The sequence below is a fragment of the Solanum tuberosum genome, unplaced genomic scaffold, assembly GCF_000226075.1.
Source record: "Solanum tuberosum cultivar DM 1-3 516 R44 unplaced genomic scaffold, SolTub_3.0 scf00489, whole genome shotgun sequence".
Classification (NCBI taxonomy): Eukaryota; Viridiplantae; Streptophyta; class Magnoliopsida; order Solanales; family Solanaceae; genus Solanum; species Solanum tuberosum.
The window spans coordinates 105183-119035 of record NW_006239412.1 but is presented as its reverse complement, the minus strand read 5'-3'; the positions used below and the strand labels follow the sequence as shown (position 1 = coordinate 119035).

The window sequence follows — 13853 nt, the reverse complement described above, 5'->3', positions numbered from 1 at the left end:
GAAACTGGTGATGGGGTATCTTGTTTAAACTTCCCACGGACTTTTGAGGTCTGTAACTTTGATGCTGCGGTCCTGAAGCCAGATGAAACTCAAACGAACATTTAACCTCTCCAATCCCATGGTGTCTGGCAGAAAACCTCCTACTGTAATATAGCATAACCTATCATATTATGCAACTCGAAATTAACAAAGATCAATCAACCAATTCAAGATATTGAGGATCCAAGATTGGGGATAGGTAAGACTTGAATCGAAGAATATGTGACAATGGCTTTCCAAGTGTACATTTTACTACTATAGTGTTTATCAAATGTACACCTACAAATATTGCTAAGGTAATAAACGAAACCAGAGGCTCACATAACTGTGGTGCGTTCCATGCGATGCAAAGTTTGCTTGGGAACGGTCGCAAGGAAGTGGCTCCCTAGAGGAATAAAAGGATGGTTTGCGTGTCTTTCTCACTGCATAACATAATAACCACATTGATGGCCTTTTGGTAGTGCCAATCGAGAAGTTCATCAGTCAACAACTCTGAGGAAAAAAAAACAAGGCAGTTCATTCAAACATTAAAGATCACTATCAAAGGGGGAGGTAAAGACAACTGCATTTTGACAATAATAATGACGGTGTGTTCCTTCACAAACTGTTAAAAAAGAAGAGAAAAGGTGAAGGTACAAAAAGTAACGTAGAGACACCAGAGAAATATAGAGTGAAGGGAAAGGAGATACGTTTCCTGTAATCCTCAAGATAAAATTTCTCCTCTTTTTGCTTAATTCTTCTACTGTTGGTAGAACATTGAAGCATATCATCAAAAAGGGGAGCTAACACCACAATCATGCACTTAGCAAGTTACAAATGGACCACTATTAGCAACTGATTTAATTTTGATATGAAAAGGCAGCACCAGGCTGTCATACAACTAATGGCACAAGTAATACACCAACAAAAATGTACATTTTCTGTTTTCACCAAAAAGAAATCTTCCTTTCCACTCACAACTCGACAGTAATCAGCATATACCAAGAGCAAAGGCATCACTTACAGCCTTATCCGAAACCAACCAAGATCAGGTGCTTCAAAGTTTTGCGCTGAAAAAAGCCATGTGGCAGAATGTGAGTGTGTCATATGACGGGCATGTTACCCATCCACAACTGAAGAAATCTTGATATTCATGACTTAAGATTCAAGATCATCTTGCAATAGTATTTCATAAATATCTGTCCTCAAATTGAGTTCTTTATCCCGCATTACTTCCTGGAGATCCGACAACTCTTTTGCTGTAAGAACAGAATTTAACTTGATGAAGCCATCAAGCCAGAGCCGTTTTGACCTGAGCAAATTTTGAGCAACAGAAATGAGGTTATTAGAAAACACAGCAATAAAAATTTAACTGATTGTTGAATCTGTCTGGGTTACAAACTACCCTTAATATTATGGTATTTTTTATCCTGCTTTTACTTCACTGTTACAGCACATTACAGACATATACTCACCATGGGCAAGCATGGATGGCTCGAAAGAAAGCTCTTCTAGCTGCAGAAGGGTTGCATGCTATAGCACTTTCATAAGCAATATACGAGCGCCAGACTAAAACTGAGTTACGTAGCTTCTCATTCTCCAATGCCCTCTCAAAAAGTCTGCGTATTCTATGCTCTGAACCATCTCTGCTCATGTCGAATGATAATGCAAAGAGCCAAGCAACAAGCGAAGGTTTCCTGAAAGTTAAAGCAAAGGACACAAGAAACAGAGACTTAAATCTTTGAAAGATGGAAAATTATAAAGACAGCTTTAAACAGCTACACGTGAGATATATATTTTTTCTGCATCTGCTTTCAAAAGGATAGATTTCAAATCCAACCAAGAGAGAGTCTATAATACCATCAAAAAAAGGTGTCATCCTATTTCTTTTATTTCATTTTTGACTTGACTGATTAGGGGGGGTTGAAACTTAAATCTAATTGTCCATTATAAGCCTCTCCAAAAAGAAAGAGGCAGAACACTTGGTATTGAAGACCTTCTATAAAAAATTTGATAACTGAGAAATCCGTCTGTGACCCGCCCTTTGGACCAATCACAGCCTTCTAAACTCGGTGGATAATGGGCCCGCCCCTCTACTCTTCTCCACTCAAGTACCGGGCTTCGCTTTGCATGGTGTGGGGCTTGAACCTGCGACCTAAGCCACAAATCCTCCACCTTTTGCCACTCGAGCTAGGCCTTGGGGGCTAAAGACCTTCTATAATACATGCTTTAGGGTTTAGGGTTCCAACTTAGCAAAAAGATCTTTTAACGAGCACTCAGACATAAAAACACATATATAGACATGCATTTGAAAGTCAGATTGCAAACTTAGCCACATAAAAAGTAATACTCCCTCCGTTTCCATAAATTCCATTAATATGTCGTAGTTTGAATGGGCATGGAGTTTAAGAAAGACTTTTGGACTTGTGATTTAAATATGTCATAACATTTGTGCGGCTAAAACACTTTATAACTTGTGGTCTCAAACATGTCATAACATTTGTGTGACTATAAAAACCTGTCATTAAGGGTAAAATGAGAAGTTCAAGTTAAATTATTTCCAAATTTAGAAAGGTGTCATTCTTTTCAAACGAACTAAAAAGGAAATAATGTCATTTTTTTTGGAAGAGAGGGAGTAATAAAATCAACTAAGAAAACTTGTTGAGAAGTCCTTAGAGCATCAATATTTCACATAGACGACCACACCTAGTTTGAAATTGAGGATAGACTGATAGTGTTATTGAAATGAAGTACCAATACTTGTTTTTTTTTTATGACAACCAATACTTGGTTTGATAACCTAGAAATCCCTGAAGAAACAGTGGTGCATGGTTCAAGACTCTCTATGGATGATGGGCCCAACTCTCTGCCCTTCTCACTTAGATACCAGGATTTGTTTGTGGCAACATTGAACACGTGACGTGCGCCTAAACCCACACATCAAGCACTACACTCTTACCACTAGAAAAAAGCCCTAGGGGGAATCTGAATATTTCTAAATTTTACAGGCACCAGCAAACATAATTTCCTATTAAAGCATTTTTGGGACCAAATTCCTTTTCAAATGTGAGTGTTCTTAATAATTAACTATAGACAACATAATGGTCTTACTAGCACATACAAAATTCCTAGACCCTCTGAAGCTATTAAAACAAGAATATTGAAGTAGTAGTGATCAAAGAAACTTAGCATATGTGAAAGATTTCTGACTGTGACTACTGTATGTCACATAGAACTGGAGGAAAAGGTTTAGAAGGTCATACTTTTGGAATTTTTCATCAAAGATCCACCGTAGCTTATTAGGTGATGCATAGAGATGGCCAATTTCAACTAATGCATTATAAAGATTTGGACTGCAAGGATATATATCCAGTCCTGTCACTATATATTCCCATAATTTTGACAGCTTCATTTCTTGATGATGTCTGCAAAGCATCCTCATGTAAAAGTTGAACAAACACTCCAAGTGATGACTGTGCCGCCTCCTTTCTACAGTAAGGTCATTGCAGTAACCATCAGTAAGATGATAATATTCCATCAAAAAGAGATCTATCAGATTAAAGTACATAAATTACCAATTCATAACACAATTTCATTGTAAAAAGATTAACAAACAGCACATTGTATTCCTTATATAAAAACAAAAACAAATATACAAATAGCATATTGACTTCTATAATTTTTCAGAGTGAAGGTGTGGAGGAGAGGAATTCCAAATAAAAGTTTAAGCTGTTAGAGAGTACACTTTTATTAGTTAATTATATTCCCAACACACCCCCTCACGTGCGGGCCTAATTCTTTTCCATGGACCAAGCACATGGAAATTCTTTTTGATATGGGCGGCGGTGAGATTCGTTACCAGGACCTCAGACTGCTCTGATACCATGTTGAAGTGTGTGACCATCTCATCTAAAAGCTTAAGTTGTTACAGTTAGAGAGAGCACACTTTTATCAGTTCATTATATTCTCAACACCAAACTACAGAATGGTATGTACTATGTCCAACAAGGATAACTTGACTTATCTTACATGTATCTTGGAGGATTTACACGTAGTTACTACTGCCAGTTCAAGTTTTAGTTTTTAGTAGTATTTACAAATAAATGAAGGAATAATTCAGATATACCTCCCCTCTCATCAACTAGCATGGATATATACAACATGTTAAGTGTATGAACTCTTTAGTATATCTGGTGGAGTTTCATCGCATTGAATATCAGGGGTGGATGTAGAGTGTAAATTATGGGTTTGTCTGATCCCAAGATCTCAGGTTTCCGGACCTTGTATATGTGTTAAATTTACACAAGTAGAAATAATTGATTTTGAACCTAGCAAATCAAATGAATTGTGGTAGAATTCTGAACTCAAAACCTATAAAATTCAAATCCTAGACCGTCCATGTTGAATATAGTCCTAACTCCTACTCTATCGAGACTAATCTGAACATATATGTAAATACTCCAAATAGTGGACTTGTATCCAACTAACATCTATACTGAAGACCTCTTAAGCAAACCCAGATGAGAAAAAATCATTAAATATTACACCAGTGGCTTGAGAATCTAATTACGGATACTTTCCATGATCACAATCTGAAAGAAAACAGCCCCTTGATCCAAATAAGCATACAAATCAAATCATATTTGTCTTTTCATTGGTTTCCACTTCTTCAGATACACAAATCAGACAAGTTAAATAAGACAGATTTAACTAGTGCTTTCATTGATTAGGGAAAAAATTCTCCTGGAACTGTAAGTTGAAAAAAGAGAGTGTGGGTGTGTGTGTGTGTTAAAAGCAAGAGTGAGGCGAGGATTCAGTGCTTCTGGAGGGTGAATAGATGTGAAGTGAATGAAGTGGTAGCTTCTGTCCGTGAAGCAAGGAAATGATGAAGTGGCTATTTTGTTAATTATTTTTAAAAAAAAAAAACATTTTTTAGAGAAGGGCAACAAGAAACAATATTCATAATAATATACTATTATTCATTAAAGTACCAATTACAACAACATATTTACCATCATATGTGATATTACAAAATAATGGCACATAAATTGTTCAAGCATTAATACTATTCATGAAGGGGAGCAACGGGAAACAATATAGAAAACAAATATGGAGACATGAAGATCCAGCCTTAATGTAACTTTACATTTACCCTTAGTATCACCAAAGAACACAATTTACCCTTAACATTCTTTAGGTAAGACCATTTCTTTTTTTTTTAAAATGAATTGTGCAATAGCTTTAGAGAGCCAGAACTGAGGGTATAAAAAACAATGCTCAAAAAATCAAATTCAAAGAAAATGTAGTTCATCCTACACATAAATGTCATGATATGACTTATATTTTCCTTGTCAATTTCAACAACCTTCAAGCTAGTTTTGTGGAAAGGTAAAGAAACATCTCGAAAGTTCTAACACAACGAACAATATTTCTTCTCAATATTGCAAAATAAATCTTTTCTCAAAAAGATAATGAATATTTTCCGGTAATACTAATAAAAGGTTGAAACAGTAAGACGTCCCCACTGTCTTCAGTAAGAGATAAGATGTATCTTCAATTATTATGAAGACAACTAATTTTATTATACAAATACTTAAATAAGATACAAACTGGAAAGTTCCAGTACTTCCACCTGCCATAAGTAACAATTTTTTCTCATAAAAATTGTTATTATTAAGTGAAGGGTAATTGCATTATAAAATAAAAACTAAGGGACTACATCTCAATTCCAAGCAATCTTAAACCAACAAGCAAACAGGTGCAGTTATCTACAGCAAGATCTGAAGGACACAAACTTTCAGGTTTAAAAAGGAGAAAATGACGGGCAGTGAAAAAACTGAATACCAGGAAGCACCATTGTGAATGCTTGCTCTAAAATCTGAACACCTTCAGTCCATCCAATTGTTATTTCTTCAAATAAAGCAGCTGAACATATGAGAGCAACTGAATTATCATCAATTAAACCGCGTGTCCATGATGAACGTAGCATATTCACTTGTTCTTTGAATCCTTGGCGTGCTTTCAGCTGTTGCAGGCTTGAGGGTTTACATCTATACAGACTGTATTTTGTACCACTACCCAAGCAAGATAATATATGCATAGCACGTAAAGACGATTCAGACCATCCGGAACCACCATGAATACCGTTTGCGATCTCCACTTCAGCGTACCAGAGATGTAAGAGAGATGCATTTGTCTGAACACCCTGATAATTCAATAAAATAAAGTAATTTTTTTTTTGAAACTCGTAACATTCAATAAAATAAAGAAATATTACAACATCAAATGACAAAAACAATATGTAGGAAGCTAATGAAAATTAACCAGCAAGAACTAAGACTAATAACCGACTGAGATTCCCTGAGAAACTGTGGGCTAGGATAACCTTTTTTCATGGTGAAGGAAATGGTGATTTGAGCATTTTGCTAGAAGACTGCCTCTTACAGAATCATAGGGCAGGTTGAAAAGACACCTCTTCCAACGAAGGGATACCATGTCAATATCAAGTTAAACAGGAAATAGAATGTACCTGAGGAAGTCCATCAATAGAAGACAATGCCATGTCGAAAATCTTTCTAGCATGGTCAATATTTCCAAAAACTGCTTCCCTTCGTGCATAAACTCCACAAAGCAATACATCCTGTAAGAACAAAAAATGTAAAAGACAAACACATAGCTTTCACCTAAAGGCTTAAACCCAACAAAGACATCAGAAGCACAAAAAATATAATACAATCTACTGGCGACACAAACTTTAAAAAAAAAAAGAATTTTGTGGTGAACAGGGACAAATGAAAAGCAAAGGAACAAAAATGATAATCCTTGGGAGAGGCAGGGGCCAAGAGAGAGGATACAAATCAATATCAAGTCTATCACTTATCAGGCTATCACACTGTTACCGTCTCTAAGCACCTAATAAAGCAATAAGGTAAACTATCACATGAGATCCTGATCAATCTCCAACCTATGCAATAAAGTTTAAAGGAATTGACAGAAGACCATAAAAATTACACATGATTTACTGTCCAGCTTTAAAGAAAGAAAACAAAACGAAAGGGAGAAAAAGCTGACACCTCAGTTAAACAAACAAGCACCTTTTTAATGAGGACTTACGAAACCTCAATAAGCTATTGTCACTAATGGGACCACTATTTGTGCATCAATGTTCTTACACAACAATTTCATACAACCACGGAAAGGGGTATGTTACGAGCAGAAGTTTTCTTGCTAGTGGAAGTAAGAGTAGCAAGGTTACGACCGCATATATATAAAATATAATCAGGGAAAGAAATTTTATTTCCTAGAAGTTTGTGTGGTTGGGAAAGCCAGAACTCTTGTAAACGAGCTTGATAAAGGGTAGTGGTATAGACAGTCTCAGTACCACTGAAAGTGAGTTCCCATTTCTTTATTGTTAAAATTACCTTTAAATTTATTTGCAATGCAATTATTTTATTTAAAAGTCATTAGCGATATGAAACATTGAAGACATGCACTCTAATATTTAAAAATCAAGTGAATATACCACATACACAGAATGCCTGACCAGTAAGACATATAAAAGTTAAAAGATATACCTGACGGTTACTCTTCAAAAGGCTTTTTGCTAAAGTTCGACATGGTGTTACTGAACAGCTAGAAGTATTCATCACTGTATTTGATAGCTCCTCCGCAATAAGAACAGCTTCTTCCAAAATATGATTTTGGGGAAATATAGTGCAGCAAAGCAATGTAGCATTTCGAATAAATCCCATCATGCTAGTCCTCATAGAGATATCATCAAAGCTGCTAAAAACTTGCTCCAAACTTGTTTCAGTTTGGTTCCTTCCTTCCTTGGTTAAAACATCGTGCATTCTTCTTAGTTCATCAAAGAGAGAGTCTGGAATTGCCTCCAAACTAAGGCTTTTTTCAGCCCAACTTGAACTGTTTGTACAAGTCCTGCACGCATTAAAAGAAAGTAAGTTGCATACAACTAATTATGTTCCTCTTGTTTCATTCCTTCCCTGTGCTAGTTTACCAAGCACCTCCATGTGGCTTCCCTCAATTAATAGCATCCTTCGTCAAAGAAAAAGAACCACAGTAATACAGAGAAGCAAAATATCAAACAATATCTTTTGAAATGATAGAGAAACTAAAATATAAGAGTCTGTGACTTAGAACTCACTCTCAGCAACTTATGTATCTTTACTTATCAATGAAAAAATAATTCACTCTCAGCAACCAAGAAAAAGGAAAACCTAATTGAATGTCACAGGGAAAAAACATTTTTTAAAGCATCAAGTTTTTAGTGGATCCTTCTCCTAATCATAGTTTGCTGTCCTCTCTGAATCCTTGATTTCATATTGCAGACTGCAATTTAGAAACGATTATCAGAATGTGTATATTAAGAAACTTCCTATTCTCCATCTAGGTTCCCTTTGCCTCTAAATGAAAATCGGTAACTCCAGAGACTTACAGAGAGAGGGACAGAAACTAAACTTAAGCCTTAAAAGTTCATAGAACTATCCAAAACCCATATTTCTGCATATAATGTCAACTTCAATAATGACTGCTTCCCTTCAAAACTGAAAAGGAGCAGGGGAGATTCAGGGTATTGACCAAAATACTGTGCTTTATATTCTTAAGGAAAACATTAACTATCCGGTATCCAATGCTAGAGGGTAAAATTTAAAACAGTTGATACATGGATATAACTTAACAATTTACTGCCGCTTCCAGGAGGAAAAAGTATAAGGACATAAAAGGATGATCCTAGCTAGTCGAGCACAAGTGCCGAAAGTTAAGGCTCACCAAGTCGCAGCAAGCTCAAGACTTTATACAGGAACCAAGCTGAATCTAGATAGCATCATTCAACCATAATTGTAAATGCGACAGTTAAGCTTGGTTCTCAGAGTTAAAAGATAAAATATGAGATCCTTCCCAAGTATGCTAGAAAAACATCACCCTTTCTATCCAGATACATTCACACGGTAAATAGATCCTCAACCATGAATTATTCTAAAATGTACATGGACCTCTGCATTTCTTTAATAGAAGCAATATGACATGTATGACTGATATCTAGTAAAATCAATGTGATCACTAGAGAAGTCAATATAATATTCAAGATAAGAAACGAACCATTGAGCCATCCTCCCACCATAAAAATCAATGAACTGGGATACCAGGGAAAAACGTGCTTCTTCAGAAATTATCGAGAACAGGTAGTCACTCAAATCTTCGTATGCTATTACTCTCAAAAGCTGCTCATCACCCTCTGCATCAGCAGGATCCTCACTATGAGAAATCCCAGCTGTTAAAACATAAATACATCAGGAATTAGTTCTCTACCTCAGACAACAGATGCTAATGCGAGAAGAGAAAAATGAGACAGGCAGCAATTCATCACTTGGAAACACACTCAGTCCATTGATACTTAGATCAGTCAGTTCAAGATCTATACTTAGTGAAATGCAATTGTACTATATCTTTCTATATTTCGTGTAAAGAGTAATGTATAGAGGAAGTAGAAGATCTTGTAGACTTGTTAGGAGCTTTGTAAATCTGTTTCTTTTAAGTTTTTATACTTTATGTTCTTTTTTGAAGGTCTCCAGCATTTAATCCTAAATGCTGAGGAAAACAACAGTAACCGTTCTCAAAAAAAAAAAGATCAACCTTTGATATTTCTCTGTTCAGACTGTATCTTAATTTGTTAATTTTCAATGAATTAGTCAATGATGGCCTCTCTTCATGCAATTCATTCACTTAATATTTCGTCCCAAAAAGTGCTTTAATACTTAATTAGCAAATGAAGGAGTGGAATAAAGAAGGGAGGGAGAAAGAGGATTACTTTTAGCATGGACTGGCATCCACTCGTTAGAGTCTCTTGCTACCTCTTCTTCAGACCACCTAGTCCAAGTTCTTGTGTCTTTAATCTCACAATTAGCTTCAGCAGTAGCATCAATCCCAAGCATTTTAAGCAAAGCTTCAGTATCATCTTTCTGCACATCATCTTTCATTTCAGATTCATCTTCTAACTCGTCAAGAGCACCATCAGTCTCTGCTATATTTTCTATAGCTTCATTCTTTTCTTTACTTTTAGATGATGGTTCTGACCAACCAGTCCAACCACCCTTTTCAGAATCATGTGAAGACTCCTCCCTCATAGCCCTTTGCCTCAGCTCTTCCTCTTTCTCTAGCCACTTTGACCAGCCGAGTGCACCATCTTCCCCAACCCTGGCACCATTACTGTTCCAGAAATGCTCAAATAATCTTTGCTTACTTTGCTCACTAAGAAGTAAAGAAGGGCAGAACAAGCTGTATTCAATCTGTGCCTGAAACAAGGCAGTAGCCAACTCTCTGTACCCAGCCTGCCACTCGAACCGACAGAGACTGAGATATGTATCAACCAGACCAAGTTCAAGTCTTACAATAGCAGGATCCATAGAAGGCGAATTAGCACCTCCAGAAACCTGTATCCAACAAAGATATCTCCATCAGCAAATCAAAGGGTAACGGAGAAGATCAGGATGAATTTATTTGTCATTTATCTGAACTCTTGCATCGAAGCATGTGCTAACCTAAGATGAATTATTTAAAAGACTCTGCAAGATTTGACATACATAAAAACAAGAGAGAAGAATTACAACTGTTACACCTCAGTGCCAAATCATAAAGCAATATAACTATTTCAAAAAATCATAAAGCAATATAAAGAGAATGACATGCATAATTTAAAGGATTAGGGGAAAGGTCTGCTACACCCGACGACCCGCCTGTGGGATCACACTGGGCATGTTGTCGTCGTTGTTGTAGTTCTTAATAATTTCATCTAAGTTATGCAAATTGCTTTACAATTATCTGCTAAATATAACACAGTGGAAATTTACAGTACAGATGCTCATGAGATCAATGCAAACTTCCATTTTTACGAGGTAGTGCTGCACCTATAGTAAGGTTTTCTCTTTAAATTAATCAATCCAATACTCTGGTTATACATGATATGATTAAATCCAGTAATGATCATACAGTTTCACCCTTGAGCCATTCAAGGACCTCACTTAGTCAACTTCCTATTTGGAAATCATTCACTATTGTCCTACTTCAGTGACCAAAGATTAGGGAAGTTCTAGGAATGCATACACCAATATTTCTTGAGCTAGTCCTTGCCAAGTTCCCCCTGGAGCTACTACCCACTACTTTCAGAATCCCTACCCTTCCCCAACAACTGCATGGAATTATCCTTCATAACGACTCCAATAGACCATCTCTCCACAGAGTCCAGAGAAGGTGTTCTCAGGACACAAATTCCCTTTCAAGAACCACGGCCAAGCACATAGATTATTATGCAGTTTCCCATCACTCTACTGACACATAAGGCAAAATCGGTTTTATCATTTACACTGCGTAAGAATAAAAAAAAATTCAGAAGCACCCAGCAGGTTCAAGGATCAAATTTCCAGAACAGTATCAAAACTGGAAATCTGTAGGTTCTAGTATAGTTAAAAGTCATCTGCTACTAAGAGTGATGCATGATGCAAAGCTAGTGATTATCGCCTCATGGTTGAAGCCATGTGCGTCAAACAATGACGAGCACAGTGATCCAAATGAGAAGCAGGCGACTCTGAATCTCAACTCCGAGAGGTTGGATGTGTCGGCATCACCGTATATTGGTTGTTGAAATTGGTTATTTGTAATAGAAATAGTTGATTGTAGTACCAAATCAATATATATTTTGTTTAGTTCTCTGTAAATTGTGCGCTTCACTTCAAAGAAGTGTATGCTTTGCTTCAAGCCTCATGGACCTTGCCAGTTTCTGCGGTTTTTGCTTTTGAAAGCACAGTATGTTCAAATTAATAAATATCTTATGCACAAAAAAGAAAGCATAGTATGTAAAAGATGAGAACCTGCCTATGCTGCTTAGTCCATGCACCAGATAAAGCTTGAATTGCATTTGCATACATTTTTCTCATTTCAGAAACCTTAAATCTTGAAAAGTCACCCTGAACAACCCGCAAAAATTCTCTCCACAATGTGCAACTACCTGAGTTTTGGATAAGTATCTTCTCCCATCGGCTAATCAGGTCATCAATGCTATCTCTGCTCTGATAAGCATTCATAAGAGAGAGAAGCAGGTCCTCACTGTCAGGGTTCAGCTCTGTAGCCTTCTCCAGAATACTAATCTTCTTTTCAAGTGTTTGCAAACGGGCACCTTTCTGTGGCTGCATACTTGCTACCTTATCTTGAAACTGTGCAAAAGCCAACCAAATTTGTGCATCATGTGGCCGTTCTCTTGTCATCTTGTTGAACTCCTTTGTTTTGCGAAAGACCTCATCCTCCAGAGATTCCTCGACCACAGCATTGCCTGAAATAGCATCTCCTCTAATTCCTTCATCTGACTTAACTTCATCTGCCAATGAGACGAAATCAGCAGGAATATTAATCATTGGCTTGAGAGGAGTCAAAATTCTTAGACGCTTCAGGTTCTTATGGTGCTCAATTGCAGCATACGCGCCAGACCAATAGCGACCTCCAGACCTTAGTTTATTGTCCAACGCATCAATATCAATATCCCTTTCAAAAGTTCTCTTATCGTTCCGCCTATAGTAATTGAGCTCAGAGGTTTTCCTCAGATTATGAAGCTTGTAACGAGCAACATCCATTCTACAGTACAGCAGAAGATTCTACAGTTAATAAAGTAATGTAAATCAAGCTAAGAACTAACACAAATTACAGTGCCTCTGCAACTCATTCCTGTTTACTTGTTCTACTTCTCCAAGCAGTAAAAAAGGTGTAAAAGAATGCAATGTGTAACTTCCTAACATTTTCAAGTATCTTTATGTTTACATCAAGCAAATTCCATCACGACTCTTATTTCTATTTACTTGTTCTACATAACTAAAAGGAAGGAAAAAAAAAAGAAGCACCAGGCGCACCTGTAGATACTACCAAAAGCTAAATTGTCTCGATCGCCACGAGAGTCGAAGTAATAGTCTTTAACATTAGCAGCAGCTGAAGAAGCCCAAGTTCGAACATCAGGTTTTCTGGAAGAAGAAAGTGCATAGTCATAGAGTGGACGGTCATCACTCGATCGATGACTCTTCTTGCGCTTCTTTTTCCGCTTCTTCTTCTTGCTGTCTCTTCCATCATCAGAAGAAGACGAGTGTCCCCGCTCCGACCCGGACGAGTGCAGCAATTCATACGGTGCACCCTCTCCTTTCTGATTTTCCTTCTCCACGTCTTCTGCTTCGTCTTCCTCTAGATTCTCTTCGAACTGGACATTCCCATAGTTCGTCGAAACGGCGTCGTTTATCACGGAGATGTCGGTGGTGAAGCTGGAATTGCGAAGCCATTCAGGAACGGCGTTGTATGAGGTGGTGGGATTGGACGCTGAAGATATCTGAGTTTGAGGGAAAACAGGAAACAACGATGAATTTTTCGGTGCTTCTTCTTCAATTTCTTCCATGCCGATTTCTGTTTCCATCTTCTCCATTCCCTGGGGCTTAATCTGATTTACACTGTCATTTTCTCAAAGGTATAACTAAACCCCGTATTATTTTTTTAAAATGTCCAACGAAAATCATCATATTACTGAAAATGTGCTAATAAACCCCTATAATAAGAAGGAAGTTCTGCGAATAATGACGTAAATATTCATCCACACACGTTAAATGAATTATTTTCTTCGTTCAAATTGTACAAGGTTATTACGATCAATATTTGTTAATTTATCTTGGACCTCGACCATTTCAGTAATACGTTGGTAACATATCTAACAATGTTATTTGAGCTCAGCAAGCAATTGATACACATTTCCTTGCCTTAAATTTGTAACACTAATAAAACATTATGCTCAGAAT

At 36.9% G+C, this 13853-nt stretch overlaps 1 protein-coding gene across 3 annotated transcripts; it reads right to left on the bottom strand.

The window, feature by feature from the left end:
• Positions 1-228: 228 nt before the first annotated feature.
• LOC102606398 (protein NRDE2 homolog) lies at positions 229-13587 on the bottom strand. 3 transcript variants are annotated; one of them, XR_001471945.1, is made up of 11 exons: positions 12930-13587; positions 11901-12657; positions 9845-10466; positions 9136-9307; positions 7593-7953; positions 6548-6658; positions 5863-6223; positions 3282-3507; positions 1494-1715; positions 1043-1330; positions 229-531 (listed from the first exon to the last, which is right to left on the bottom strand). XR_001471945.1 is itself a non-coding variant. In XM_006364318.2 (10 exons), exons 1-10 carry the CDS (start codon positions 13484-13486, stop codon positions 1177-1179), a joined length of 3543 nt encoding a protein of 1180 aa, XP_006364380.1. In that variant the 5' UTR covers positions 13487-13587; the 3' UTR covers positions 583-1176. The 3 variants fall into 3 exon arrangements, 2 of the variants coding, with proteins under 2 accessions (XP_006364380.1, XP_015159399.1); XM_006364318.2 differs by lacking the exon at positions 229-531 and having other exon boundaries at positions 583-1330; XM_015303913.1 differs by lacking the exon at positions 229-531 and having other exon boundaries at positions 583-1330; positions 11901-12677; positions 12930-13021.
• Between the last annotated feature and the right edge of the window lie 266 nt (positions 13588-13853).